The sequence below is a fragment of the Mugil cephalus genome, chromosome 2 (genome assembly GCF_022458985.1).
Source record: "Mugil cephalus isolate CIBA_MC_2020 chromosome 2, CIBA_Mcephalus_1.1, whole genome shotgun sequence".
Taxonomy (NCBI): domain Eukaryota; kingdom Metazoa; phylum Chordata; class Actinopteri; order Mugiliformes; family Mugilidae; genus Mugil; species Mugil cephalus.
The window spans coordinates 28941721-28956999 of NC_061771.1; the positions used below are offsets into that span (position 1 = coordinate 28941721).

The 15279-nt window shown below is 42.1% G+C and overlaps 1 protein-coding gene across 1 annotated transcript in view; it reads left to right on the plus strand.

The window, feature by feature from the left end:
• The window catches only part of slit1b (slit homolog 1b (Drosophila)), an 88655-nt gene that overhangs the window by 23764 nt on the left and 49612 nt on the right, over window positions 1–15279 (plus strand). Inside the window, exons 5-8 of the mRNA XM_047577250.1 lie at window positions 13902–13973; window positions 14408–14479; window positions 14923–14994; window positions 15093–15256. Coding sequence (XP_047433206.1) covers window positions 13902–13973; window positions 14408–14479; window positions 14923–14994; window positions 15093–15256 — 380 coding nt within the window. The remainder of the gene's footprint in view (window positions 1–13901; window positions 13974–14407; window positions 14480–14922; window positions 14995–15092; window positions 15257–15279) is intronic.

Consider the following 15279-nt stretch of genomic DNA (forward strand, 5'->3'; position numbering starts at 1 on the left):
AGCAGATGATTGGCATCTGAGTGCAGCTAATTAACGGTGTGAAGCTAACAGAGGCGGCGATGGCAGCTGCCGGGCCGCGGCTGTTTAGAGGCTAACCGGAGCGTGACCTCCTCGTTTACCCGACTAATATACGAGGAGACAGAAAGGACACGTTGGAGAAATACACCTGCACCCGTGTGATAATTGCCCGTATTTGCATTTGTCTGCTGTAATTGTCCGCAGGCGTCTCTCTGTGTTAACGTTATTAGATTTTTTCACGTGCTAATTACACAGATTTGCATCGATCAGAAGGAAATGTGATGTATTTCTGTGCGTGACTGGCAGACATGATCATTTGTAGGTGCACCATTAAAAATAGAATAGTAAGAAAGCATATAAGATAAGAGATAGGAGAAAATAAAACGGCACTGCATGGAGTTAACATGACGAATAAAACTTAAATCAATACATCAGAGGTAGAATAAGATGTAAGATACAATTTAGAAACAAAAATATTATGTGAAATAGTTTATTAGTGCATACAAATTTAGTATAAATTTGTATTCTAAATCTTACATTCTGCAGTTTGTTATAATCCTTTCTGTGCATTTGTGTGTTTTTTCTTTCACATGTGTCACTGTGCACCTTTGGCTTAAAGGAATCATAAATCCCAAAGCACAAATACAAAATAAAAAATGAAAAAATAATAATAAAAAATCCATTGAAAATATTGTCATCTGATGTACATATACACAATTTGTATTTTAAGCTGCATTTAAAATTTCTCAGTTACAGTGTAAAATATTGCAATATATCACAATACCATAATATCACAATAATGTATGGTATCGTGGCTCAAGTATCGTGATACGTATCATATCGTAAAGCTCATTGCCAATACCCACCCCATGACATTTTTTAATATTTTGCAAGAGTGAAGTATAGTTGAAGATAATTCATCAGTATATTACTCCAATAAAGGACAAATGCCTTTAAACCATTTGTGGAAGGCATGGTTACTGTGCAGCCATTTCACCTAGCGACGAGAAATACTGTTTTCTGATTGGCTGATAGGTCGTGGTCGCCTCTTCTATTCATACATCACTAATCTCTGTTATTTACAGTTTATGTTACTAATGTGCTGCGACTTTTATCCCTTCTCAGCGTGAGAAATATGTGTGAACTTGCTGAAATACGTGTGTCTCACTACTCAAGAGCCCAGCATAAAAAGTACTATAACTTGCAACTTAACCCCAACAGCAGTTGAATAGTTGTTAGTAGGATGTCGGATTATCTGAAGCCAAAAAAAAACAGACACGGCTCCTTTTCTAGGACTGCTTCACCTTCACTTCGCCTCGCAGTGACGCACCAAGACTGAAAAGTGTTATCAAATACACTGGTATGGCGGAATATTAAAAATTCATATCATAATGAGAATATATACGGGTATTTGGTATGAACCGGTATACTGCCCAGCCCTAGCTGAGACTATTGTCCGGAGCAGCTTCTCAAGAGGCGGCAGAGTTGTAAAACTTTAAGCAGCAGTTGTGGCATTTTTCAGTAACAGTAGGAGACCTCTCTGTGAAGGCTAAAACCACTCTGCACATGCATGATTTAAAATAAGAATAAGATCATTATCTGGTAAAAGCATCCATACACAGCTCTGCAGCAGTAAAAATAAAAGCTGCAGCAGCAACACACAACATGATATGCAATATGTACAAGAAAGAGCACAGGGAGTGCACATGTGAATATAATTAATAAAAGCTGTGAATTAAAATGGCACTGCTATAGAAAAGTACGGGCACATATATCATAGCATAGCAGCATTGTAACAGCGTCTAGGTGTAAGGGATTTAACAGCTTCAAGGTAGAAGTAGTTGCTTTTTATTCCAGTAGCTGTGGATTTGATGACTCTGTATCCTTTCCCAGAAGGCAGTGTGGTGAACAGTTTATATCCACGGGTGGGTGTGGTCCCTAGAAATGTGACTGGCTGTCTTCTGGAGTCGGTCTCTGAGGAGCGCCGGTGGTGAGCCAGTGGTCCGCTCTGCCGCCCTCACCGCTCGCTGCAGGTCCTTCCTGTTCTCACACAGTGCAGCAGTAGGTCAGGATGTTCCCTCAAAGAGGAGGCGCTGAGGGAGGTGGGCGTAGCCTGGCTTCCCCAGGAAATACAGCCTTTGTTGGGCTTTGCTCACCTGGGGAGAGATGTGTGTAGTCCAGGTGAGGTCACCAAGGAACTTGAAGCTAGCCGCCCCCTGAACCTCCTCGCCCTTTATGCGGGGGGCAGGCTGATGAATGTGTCTGACTTTCCTAAGGAGCAGATAATGACGGTTAATGGTAACACTAAATAGCTAACTGAATGCTGCTAGTCTAGTCTTAACTGTGGGGGAGAGAACATAGACTGTATATAAATATGGACAACGCATCCCCACTTCCTTGCATCGGCCAAACTGATGCTATTCAAGAGTGGAGCCATGCAGAGCCGTGAAATCAATGACCCGACCACACTTCCTCTAGACCAGGGGTGCCCAAATTCCTCCCAGTGGAGAGCCAAAATTGAGTCCGGGGGGAGGGTTGCAGTAGTTTAAATGTGGGTCCACATATAGCATGCCTGTTAAAATAAACACTATCACTAATTTTTGAAAATGTATGACACTGGTTATTGTGCTTCACTTTTATGTTGAAAAAATTACTAAACATCCACCTGGCTTCTTTAAATAAGAAAAATAATTGAAGACACACATGGAACATTACTAGGCCTCAAATACAAAGACATTTAGTGTATAGGCAGAGTAACATGGGAAAATAACATGCCCAAAATGAAATCACTAGCTACTACTACTGTAACTACTAGTGCAATAAACAGGACAAAACATGCCTTGGATTAAATCAGTATCGTACTTACTAGTGCAATAAACAAAGTAACAAAACTTTCCCCCCATTAATCATATAGACTTTAGTCATACAACATACACTGTGGTGGAATAGACCTTGGTTAAACTATAATCACGTCCCATCTTCATCCTCTCACTCGCTGCCTGGTCTTCTTCACCTCACAGGATTTGAGCTGGCAGGAGCTCAACAGCGCCACCCTACCATCAACGTATCACAGTGTTATTCTCTGATCAGGAGTGAAACTGCACCAATGAATAGTAACCAGTGAGAGTAAGCGAAGCCAGGGAGCGCACATTCCGAGCGCTGATGGTGGGAAACAATTTTATACAGTGGGCAAGGTGCAGGCCAAATATAATTGGTTTGGCCAAGGTTGACCCGCACACCGCAAATTGGACATCCAGGCTCTAGACTCACTTGTGTTTTCATTTAATTAATACAGCTCTCTGCTCCACCTTCAATAGTTACAAGGAAATGTTGGATTCTATGTTGTGATCACACACTATACATGCATCAACATTATATTATCCACTAACATGGAGGAGGTGGAGATTATACTGCAGCCTCCAGTCACATGGGGGAGATCTACTTGCTTTGGCTTCACATTAGAAGAGCAGTTGTGCCAGTTTTAGTGCAGACAGAAAGTGTCAGTCAACTAGTTGGCTGTGGTAGGAGGCTGGAAGAGTGTGCATAATCTAATTGTTGAAATATTAACATTTATTTAGTCAACTTGTCACCAAAATACACATGGTGACTACCACTGTTGTTTTGTGCAACACCACTACTACTAACACACTACTACAAGGGGAAAACAAGACAATCTGGACAATAGTAGTTTCTGTATCAGTGTTAAACAAATTTTTTGCCTGGATTCGCTTCTGTTCAGGGTGCTGAGACTGAACTATAGAATAAATCCAAAAATTCCAATTCTGCAGAGCTTGTGACCCTTTCATGTTATTTTTATACATCTAATTCAGTGGTTACGTCTAATGCAGTGATTCCAGTCTAAACTAAAGGCTCGACTATAAAGGAGACTTGCATTAAAAGTGTCCAGCCAACAGCAGATTCCTGGGTGTGTGTGTTCAGTCCATTTGCACATGCATGCATCTCTATATTTACGTTACCTGCAGGGTTCAAATCTGTCGTCGCAGAACCCACACGACGAGGATTTTTTCCCAGAATTTTAGTTTTCTCACAGCCGGGACTGCGGGGTGCGCCCCGCTGTGTGTGGTAACAACTTCAGACTGGATAATAAGATCTGCGGTGCGCGCAGACACCATCACTCCCTCTACAAAAACCTGCTCCGCTGTTATTTTTCTGCCTCGCTGATGTGATCTGCGTGTGGTTGTTCTGTCAAGTCCGTCCAAAGTAAAGCCGACGCGCTGAGGGCGGTGGAAAAGCACGATGGGAAGGAGCGCAAGCGACTTATCTCAGTGGAGATGGACACGAGCATCCACATTTAAACTGATCAGGCATAGCATTATGACCGCCTTCCTAATATTGTGTAGGTCTCCCTTGTGCCTCCAAAACAGACTCATAGGAGAATAGACTTGGGCCTTCTGAGGCGGGATCTTTGGGTCCTATGGGATGGGGGGAGGCTCCTCTGTGGATCACCCCACAGGTCCTACAGATCCAGTTTGGGATCTAATGGGATCTACTGAGTAAACTGCTCTAGAAATGTACTCGTTTTTAGTAACACTAGTTTTGAAATGTCTAGCTTATTTGGTGTCTGGTCTGGTCTAGTTGGGGGCTACATCTCTAAGTAATAAACACGAAAATGAATGTCAGGCCCAAAAGTTTCCCAGCATAACAGTAAATTGTCACAAGATGGTTTAAATGTCATTCACTTGTCCTGTCAGTGGTCATAATGTTGGGGTCAGTCGGTGTAAATTCTTTAAACGCCATATGTTCTGAGTGGATCGTGTGAGTCCTTTCATTGCCTCCTTGGTTGCCATGGTTACAGCCCGCTCCAAGCCATCGGGTCATGAACTTTTCCAGAGGTTGGGTCATGTTCATTTATCCGTGTGTTCATTGTGTGTGTGTGTGTGTGTTAAATTAAAGGGGTGCAGCCATGTTCCTTCTGGATGGATGTGGCGTGAAGCTAATATTTACCACGTGTGTCTGGTGCGTTTCCCCGTTCATGCGTGTGCTGCGTATGTAGTTATTTTTCTCTTTGTCCGTGTGAGTTCTCTGTCTGCAGCTCTGTGGCCGGCGCAAAGAAAAAAATCGAAAGTAATGAACGTGTGGTGACTTTAGAAACAACACGACTTTCTCTCTGTTATTCTCCGTAAATCCCCTTCTCTTTGTCACCTGCTGGATTTTAACCGTCTGAACATTTCTCCTCACTTTCAGCTGCTTTCAAGCTCCCAGACTGATTGAGTGACTGAATTAAATATATTCTGTGCCTGTGCCGGTTCTTTCACTGAAGCATCACATGACCTATTACGGACCCAACAATTCACGAAAAGAAATTATTTTTGTGGTTCTGCTTTTCTGTTCACACACATTTCTCCCAATTTTGTGTCTTTAGAAATGTTAACATCTCCCTTACAATATAAAATGAACCTCCTCCGTGCTTTGATGCACACGACTGTAATTGAATATGATTTCCAGATAGAGGTAAACATATCTGATAACATTAAAGTTGGAGATAGGTTGCTTTGTTGTGTTCACAGTTGCGGAATATAAGATTTTTTTGGCGTCATCTTCAAAATAAGGATTGTAAGATGTAGTTATCTTTTTCAGTCTGGAAACATGCCATGTCATTTGGATTATAGCACACACTATTTTAATGTTATCAGTGTGTTTGAATACTGTATGCTAGCCTTTTGGGGAGGCACAGTGGCTTGGTTAGCACTGATGCCTCCCAGCGAGAAGGTCCGGGTTCGAGTCCAGCTCGGGCCTTTCTGATGCACGTTAGACTGATTAGTGACCCTAAACTGACCTTACACGTGAGTGACATTGGTTGTTTGTCTCTGTGTTAGCCCTGCGATAGATTTAGCAATCTGTCCAGGGTGTACCCCATCTCTCACACGATAACAGCTGGGATAAGCTCCAGCAACCCCCACGACTCTATTAAGGATAAGAGGTAGTAGAAAATGAGATGTTAGCCTTTTGGTTAGCGCTGATACCTCACAGCAAGAAGGGATATAAATCCATCAGTTGACTGAGACTTTTCTGTGTAGAGGTTGCATATCCTCCAGAGAAGAGCAAAGGCTTGCTCATTAGGTTAACTGGTGATTCAAACTGGCCGTAGGTGTTAGTGTCTCTCTGTAGCTCCACGCAGTGTGAAAGGGTCGACCCAGCATTTCAACCAATCAACTCAGGATTTTATATACTCAGCTGGGCAGCAGCTCAAAAATTGAGCAAAGCTTTGGTCCACTCCCATACGATCAGTCTTCCTGATCCCGAATTCCAGTTGCATTATCTGGGTGTCTTAATCTGATGAAGAGAACTCAGATTTTAGCCAGAGTAACGTGTTTACATGTACTTAAGTTCTCCAGTTATAGTCCGATTAAGGCAAGGCAATTTTTTTCACGTGCATGTAAACGATTAATGGAAGTGCATAGGTGAATTAGTCCTACATCATGTTCAGGATATTGCACCAGTCAGGGAATGCGGCTATGCAGCTGTGTTTATATGCAGCTTATATAGCAATATGGCACACGTTGTTATCGATTATGGTAGTGCACTGGCAAGACCGTGAGATCCGCAAACTGTTCTGCATCTGTGGAGAAGAGGAGATTCGGCAGCAGATATCGGGCACTGCTTGGGACACAGTTATTTATTCAAATGTCACCACACTTTTGAAAGAGTAGGTGTTTGACCTGTCTATTCGTAACGTCATGAACAAACTGAAAGCATTAAAAAAAAAAAGACCTGATAAACAGGAGGTATTTACCATAGGAATTGTTTACCTGCTAGTTTCAATGTGAAAGCGGTATGTGTTAGCCCTGCGATACACTGGAGACATGTCCAGTGTGTACCCCACCCAATGATGACTGGTGTAGGCTCCAGCCACCGCGTGACCCTCCAGAGCACGAGTGGTTACAGAAAATGAATGAATGTTAGCCTTTTGTGACAGATGAGCGAAAGATACAGCCTAAACACTGGCTTTGAAAAGTTTGCAGCTCGCTCTCTTTTTGGGACATTGCCATGTTAAAAAAAAAAGGAAGAATCGATGCTGCTGTTGATGGGAAACAGTTTAATTTACAGTATTAAGATTCTCCCCTCACTGGACCAGAGGATGGGAGCAATGATATCCACACAAATGAGTTGTACTGCACTGGACAACTTGAATTTATTGGCAATTGAGGATTGTTTAAGACGTATTTAAGTTGTGTATCTAGAGTAGACAAGTGTGCAACACTGCATTAGTTATTTGAGAGGTTTCTGTTGTGTCGTGGCCAGACAAGTTTGGTACTGAAAGATCGATTTTACAGACTTTAAAAACAACAACAACAGAAAAAGGTCTTACAATTGGGTTGTTGAAACATGTAAATTTGATTTCTACTCCTTCTATTCTAATTTATTTGTCTCTTGTCCTTCATCTTTCCCCCCAAAATCCCTTAGGATATGCACCACAGTTTAGAGATTCAGACATATTTTGACAGTTTGTCGAATCCCTCAGTCTTTGTGTCTCGTGTGTGTGCGCTGCCTCAGATTCCCAGTGTGTGTGTGTGTGTGTGTGTGTGTGTGTTTGTGTGTGTGTGTGTATATGTGCGTGTGTGTGTTGCTCGCAGGTCATTTTAGGTTCATCTTCTCAAACCGTGGTTTCCTGGTCGACCACATTCGTCTGCATTCTGATCCCGCTTCGAGCCATTTGTTTATTCCTTTTCGTGCTCCACATCTGTTTTTAACTTGCTTTTCTTTTCTCGCTCCGTCGGGTCTCGCCGTCAATTTTCTTCTTTTGTCTTTTCCCAGGAGTGTGTTCTTTCATTGTCTAATCTCATTTGTTACCTCCTCTGTTTGTTTGTCAGTATCTCATTGACTTGTTTAGGTTTACGTCATGTGTTTGTTCCTGCGTGTGAGGTTGAGGAGAGACTATGACAATAAAATATTAACTGTGCGATTTCCTTGACCCCGTCTGCGGACCTGTCTGGATGATGGTGTGTGTGTGTGTGTGTGTGTGTGTGTGTGTGTGCATGCAAGAAAGTGTGTTTTCAGTAGCGTGCAACTATTTTACCAGATGATCTATTTTATTCAGATTAGAGCTGGGAACAGCGCCATCAACCTGTTAAATATCTCATGAAAACCACAAGAAGCTATTTGTCTTGACGTTTTCATGTGTTTTTAGTTAAAATCAGTTTTAAAGTCTCCTGTTTTCCACGGGGCATTAAAGTAGCTACTTTTAATTGTCACCAAACGATTAAGGAGAGTGTCCCACTTACACCGATCAGCCGTAACATTATGACCACTTGCAGGAGAAGTAAATAACATTTAAACCATCTTGTCACAATTCAATGTTCTGCTGGAACTTTTGGACCTGGTATTTGTGTGAATGCTACTTTGACATGTAGCAGCTACCTAGACCAGACTAAACCACGTTCCCCCACCCCATAGCAACGACACTGACAGCAGACATCCCCAGCAGGATGCAGCCTGACACACAAAACCGACTTAGAAAGTTAACTGAATGCGATTTATGAACATTTTGGAGCTGGTGGTCTTGGTCTCTTTTTAAAGCCAAGACTCTGACGTTTCTATCACAGAAGTCAGAATCACAACAATGACATACCGCATGCAGCATTTACTCAAACTCATCTCATGCACAGAGCTCTGATTGGTTCAAAAAGCTGCTGCTGTCCCATATACGACCCAGCGGAATAATAAAGGGTTAAACATATTACTGCTCTTCATGATGGTTTGTTGCTCATCCTAGCTTCCTTGTTTGCTCTTTCCTGTATTTAAAGAAGAGTTATTTCCTTGTTATTTCCTTTAAGGTGTGACCCAGTCACAGGTGATATATGAGGTGCCTTCACTGTCGGCCCTCATTGTCGGTAGTTCTTTGATATTGGTTTAGTGTGTTTGTAGAAAAAAATAGACTCTGAATGCACTAGTCCTGGAGCTGCTTATTCATTCTCCTTCCGTTGCTAAATTTGAACATAATTTTAGCTAATTAGTCAGTTGTAGTTATGTTGAGCTTGATATTCTCACCCCTCGCCTTCTTTTTGATAATCAGAAGAAAGGAGCAAAATAAATAAGCAACTTTCAAATGTGCCTAAAGGGAAATACCACCACGGTCTGAAGGCCTCTTAGACTTTAACTAAAACTAACCCGTGTTTGACCTGAGGAGAGGAATGGACGAGGAGGTGATGAGAAGACAACGAGCAGGAAAACTTGTGGGAAAGTTTACCTTTCTCACGGAGGAATGGAGGGATGGAGGGAGGAGGGAGGAGGAGGATATTGAAACGACAGGAGAGACGACAGAACAATGAGGGGATGAAGAGGAGCTGGGGGGCACGGCCCAGAGGACGGACACCACAGATGACAGAACGGATCAGAAAGTGAATAGAAGCAATGGCAGGAGACAGAGCTAATATTAAGAGACCACGTACGGTCCACACACACACACACACACACACACACACACACACACACACACACAATGCACACACACACACACGTCCAGCTGTGACCAGTCTGTGTTTAAACATCATATCCAGCCTCCTTGTGTCCTGGCAACGGATATCTTGACAACCTGATGGGAAAACATCTTTAATACTGTGTGTGTGTCTGTGTGTGTTCTTCTGTAGCTATTATCTGAGGGCCAGTTTTTAGTTTTACACCATCAGAGCGAAGACATTTGTGCAGAGTAAGGACATTCAAGCCGGTCCTCACTTCTTTCCCAGGCTTTTTACCTCCAGGGTAAAGTTTGCAATTAGGTTATGATTAGGGTCAGTGTAAGGGTTAGACGTATGGTTGCAATCATAGACTGTATTAGAAAACAGAACGGTTTCAGCAAACACACAAAACACAAATTAAATACGGACACGCAATACAGAAAAACAAGAGTGGGGTTACATGAATACAGAGTGCAGTCACAGGATCCACTTGAACATAGAACAAGATCTGTATGATGTCCTGAGAGCTTTCCATACATGTGTAGACACAAATATGCAGGCAGGCCAAGAATAGATTTATAAATAAAAGTCAGCCAGTGAGAGAGTCTACGAGCATACAAGGATGTGTGAGTGCATATAAGGAACAGTGATGTACATTGTAGCTGCAACCAGTAATAAAACACAAAGCACAGTAGTATACAGTATCCAATTCCCTTAAATACTGACCCGGAGCGTTAATAAAGGGTAAAATTATGAATATGGACAATGTGTCCCCAAATCCTTACACTGGTCAGACCGATGCGGTTTTACCGTAGATATGTGAACGTCATCTTGTGAGTTTGGAGCCAGAGTCTGTGCAGTACAATCCGACAACAGAGTCGCGATGATGACACTTCCTCCACACTCACTTGTGTTTTGTTTAATTAACCGTAGGATCTGCTTTACCTCCACCAGTTACAAGGAAATGTTGGACTATACACTGGAGTAGTTTTTTACGGACCGATTGACATGGCAACTGGCGGTCGCCATTATGTCACATCCTGTTTCTATAGCGTCAAATAATTACCTAAAATGAAACTTCTTAAAAAAAATGGAATCAACATCATATTAACTACCTAAATGATAGAATGACTGAAACCATCTTTAAAAATTAATGTGAGATGTGCATTTTAGCACAATTCCCATCCACTAACGTGGAGGAGGTGGAGCTTATGACCTATATTGCAGCCTCCATCCACCAGGGGGAGCTCCACTTGCTTTAGCTTCACTTCACCGTCCATTTTTATGCTGACTATGGCTGAGATGGTTAGGATTAGGGTAAGGGGCAAGGGAATGCACGATGTCCACAAATGTCCTCACAAAGGTAGCCATACAAACCTGTATGTGTGTGTGTGTGTGTGTGTTCTGGTAAAGCTTTCGTTCTGAGGACTAGTTTTTAGTTTCACACTATCGGCGTTAGGACGTTTGTGTGAAGTGAGGACATTGTGGCGGGTCCTCGATATATTTTTACCAGGTTATGGTTTAGAAGTGCATTTATCAAAATTCAGTTATTTATTATTCATCTTTTATTTATTCATGTATGTTGTGCACCGCATCCACCAATTCCAACCACGACGATGGCTACAGGCTGCAGAGTGGAAGGAAATTACCTTTTTAGGCAAGTTTTTGTAATTGTATAGGGACGGAAAAAATAGTTCCTAAAGACATATAGAGAGAAAGAGTGTGTTTCATTTTTCACATGTAAAAAAAGAAAACATAACCTAAATAGCCAGGAAGCAACAAGACCGGTTCGGTCTCTTCATGGCTTTTGTTTAATGGTCCATGAAACTGTAGATTCAAGAGTCAAACTGAACATTTGAATTTGTGTTTTATGAGAAAGCTCAGTCTGGTTTATTGGAATACAGATTTCAAATTTTTAAATCACTTTTTCTTTATTGAACGTATAACAACCTTTTTGTCTAACTATCTCTGATGTTTTTTTATTCAGTGCCTCGATACTTTACGTCTTTCTCTCTCACATATTCCTTAGTGGGTATAAAGCTTTACTGGAAGTGAGCAGAGTGGGGCACATAGACAAAAACAAAGAGTTCGTCTGGTTCACTGACCTTGAGCCGTCTCTGAAACGAAGCAGAAAAACTCCGCGTACGACTGGACTCCATCTCCCTCCACTGCTGTCGCTTTCTATTACGTCTGCATCCCTGTCTTCTGCTCTATATATTTGCGTAGTCTTGTTGGTGGCAATACCTCTCTCTCCCTCTGGCTCTCATCCTGTCCCTGACTTATCCTTTTTCCACCCATTTCTATTTGTTTGCTAGTTTCTCAAAATGTCATTCATTTATTAAACCGTACACCTTTGGGTCTGTTGTTTCAAACACTGAACCACCGGACTTTGTTTACCCTGTAATTTATGTTCTTGTTTTTCCCTGTACCACTCTCCATGTCTCGTACCACCCAACACTTTTTTTCACCCTCTATCCGTCATCCCTTCCTCCGTTCGGCCGTCCTGTCACTCTGTATATCCCTCATCGCCTCCTTCGCTGGTTCGTGTCTGAGACACTGCTCAACTTTATGCTTCAGCTACAGAGTGATACCTCAGATATGAGGACAGACCTTTTGAAAGTACTTTATATTGTGTTTTGGCTTCATGGGGTATTTTATTTTAGTCAGACTTAGACTTCTCTGGGACTCATCCTTTGTTTTAACTTCATAGGAGAAGACCTTTACCACCAAGGCTTTGATGAAAACAGAGTTATAAGCTAACAGAATGAAAATGAGAACACAGATTGACTATAGAGCCGGAGCAACTGGCACATTATCTATAACAAAGAACATCAGCTTTACTTCCTAAACTAGCTCTAGTTTGACAGTGACTAAATGTTGAATGATACATCCAAAGAAAACAAAGCTGAACTAGTTAAATTCTAGCAGACTGGTCAGGAGTTGGGGTTCTAATAGGAACGTCTGTGTGTTTTGCCCATAATGACGAGGATTTATTCAGTAGACTCTAGTCCAGAGGTGTCAAACATAAACAGAAGTTTCAGTCTGGCCCATTGGGGTGAATTTGCAAGGTTGTGATTACACATAAGATATTAACTTCGTTTTTTCAATAAAACTGGCACCTATTCTCAGTTTGTCCATGAAGTCAGAGTCATGAGACATGACACGACACTGAGGCCAAGAACTAAACAGCAACGCATCAAAATTACTTTTATTTTTGTCTTAAGAAATTTCAGATCGTTCATGAAATGTTTTGCAAAAGCAAAAGCATAGTTCATCAAACAGTTTCATAAACTTTGCACAAAAACAAATGAGAAACACAAAGAGTTATTTAGAGGTTAACCCTAACCCATACTCTCTTATGTTACTGGTCTCCTTCAGATCAAATTGGGCTGTATGTGGCCGCTGAAATGAAATGAGTTAAAACCACTGCTCTAATCCCTAAAGTCCCTCTGATGGGGTTTTTGAATATCCCATGACCTTCATGCCTGTGTAACATGCACATGAATGAATACCAGATCCAAAAGTTTCTTATAGAAGGTGAATGTATTCACTTGTCCTGTCATGATGTTATGCCTCAATTCTAGACCCGTCCTGTGGCTCAATTCATTTGTCCTCCAGAGTGAATTGAATATACATTCACAGTCCATATCAGCAGTGCAGGTCTCAGTAAGTGGGTGTTTCCTCCTCTGTCGGCCTCTGGTTTGACCCCGATGTTAATGGAGTGTGTCCGATGCCCCCCAGGGCAGCCAGAGATGATGTACATCCTCTCCTGGGATCTGTCTTAGACACACACAAACAAACAACCTCGTGTTTCTACGTTCATGTCCACTGACGTGAAGCATTCCCTGGGCCCTTACCCTAATCACAACTTCACTTTAACCTTTAAGTTTTAATAATCAAAAAGTTGTTGGGGTCCAGAAAAGTGAGCTTAATAAAAATAAAGCTTCACAAACAAGCACACACTAGTCTGTCCAGTTTTGTTTGTACTATCTGGGTTTGGTACCTGTCGTTCATCTAGTTCCAGCTTTGTTCTGCTGCCCTCCAGACCTCTCAGGGCGGGAGGGAAAACCACTTTAAGATAAAAAGGAACGGGTGTTTAGATCGGTATGAAACCAGGTGGTAATGGTGCGGATCAGACTGATAGTGGTAAAGGCTGATGCAACATTTATAGAAGCCGCTGTGAATGCGCATCGGTTTACATGTTTTATCTGCAGTTCCTTTTTCAGACTGAAATGTTTAATTGTCGTCTCACATGTGCAAGAGATTTGATAGAAACTCGGGGAGCCTTTCTCTTATGATCTTACAACACGGCAACATTTGTTTGTTGTGCGTAAACAAGTTTTTCCACCTGCTTTGCTTTTGGGAAGCAAGTTTTGGGAAGCACAAAACGTGCAACCAACGAATTTTACTGAACTGTTGAGCGTCGAATCATTTCTTTGTCTTTTTTCTTTGTTGTCGTTTTTACAGGGACCTAAGTGAAAATGCCATCCAGGCCATTCCGAGGAGAGCGTTCAGAGGCGCCACAGACCTCAAAAACCTGTGAGTTGAAGAGAGAGAATAAGAGAGAGGAGAACAATATGAAAGCAGAACAAAAATAGAGGTTAAAAGAAAAGCAAATAGTGGTGGTAATGATACAGTCTGCTCCCGTAAGAAAAAAAAATCCTTAATTTAATCTTCAAATTGTCCTTTTCAGTTGTCTCAAATGTTCCTATGAGATGTAATTTGATATAAATACGTTCTACTGCCCGTGGGTTCTGCAAAGCTGTGTCTAATATACACAGATCAGCCACAACATTATGACCGGTGAAGTGAATATCCTCATGTACCTCCCCCCACCTAGATCAGACCAAGCACCCCCACCCCATAGCAAGGACACTCCTTGAAGGCAGCAGCCAATTAAATGTAGATTCAGTGGTAGTATGAAAAAATAAACTATATATCTGTTTCTTGTTTTGTGACCTTTTAACCACCAGGCAGCTGGATAAAAACCACATCAGCTGCATTGAGGAGGGGGCGTTTAGAGCTCTGCGATCTCTGGAAGTACTGTGAGTATTCAGAAGTTGAAACATTTCAGGTTTTAGACTGTTTTTTTTTTTTTTTTTTTTTTTTTTTTTTGCATATTTCCAGAAATGAATGCAGTCAGCACTATGTGTCTTGGAGGGGATGGGAGACGCCGTCTGTATTATTATAGACTTTGAATTATAAACTACTTCTGCTCACACGAGTCCTTTTGAAATCTTGTTTTGTTCTTTCCTCGTCTCCTCTCCTTCTCCCACTCGCCCATTTTGTTTTGATTCCCCCTCATTTTTATTCCCATCAATTATTTCCTGTCTCATCCTTTTATCCTCACCCTCACTCATTCGTCCTTCTCGTAACCATACCCTTCTCCGTTCCCTGGTCTGTGCCATCCCGCTCGCTCTGTAATTATTATTATTATTCACTAACTCTTCCTCCATCCATCTTATTATTTTTTTTATCTCTCTCCCAGCACGCTGAACAACAACAACATCACTAGTATTCCAGTCTCCAGTTTCAACCACATGCCGAAGCTCCGCACCTTGTAAGTGCCTCCAGTCCTTCCACTGTGTTACTGAATCGCCAGCTAAGTAAGTGACTGACCCTGTGTCCCTGTCTCTTCCTGCTCCTGCCATCTCTCAGTCGTCTCCACTCTAACTCTTTGCGTTGTGACTGTCACCTGGCCTGGTTGTCTCCATGGCTGCGACAGCGGCCGGTGTTGGGCCTCTACACCCAGTGTAGCTCTCCTCCGACCCTGAGAGGCCTCAACCTGGCCGAGCTGCGCAAGAGCGACTTCTCTTGCTCAGGTAGAACCCGGCAGTGCGATGCG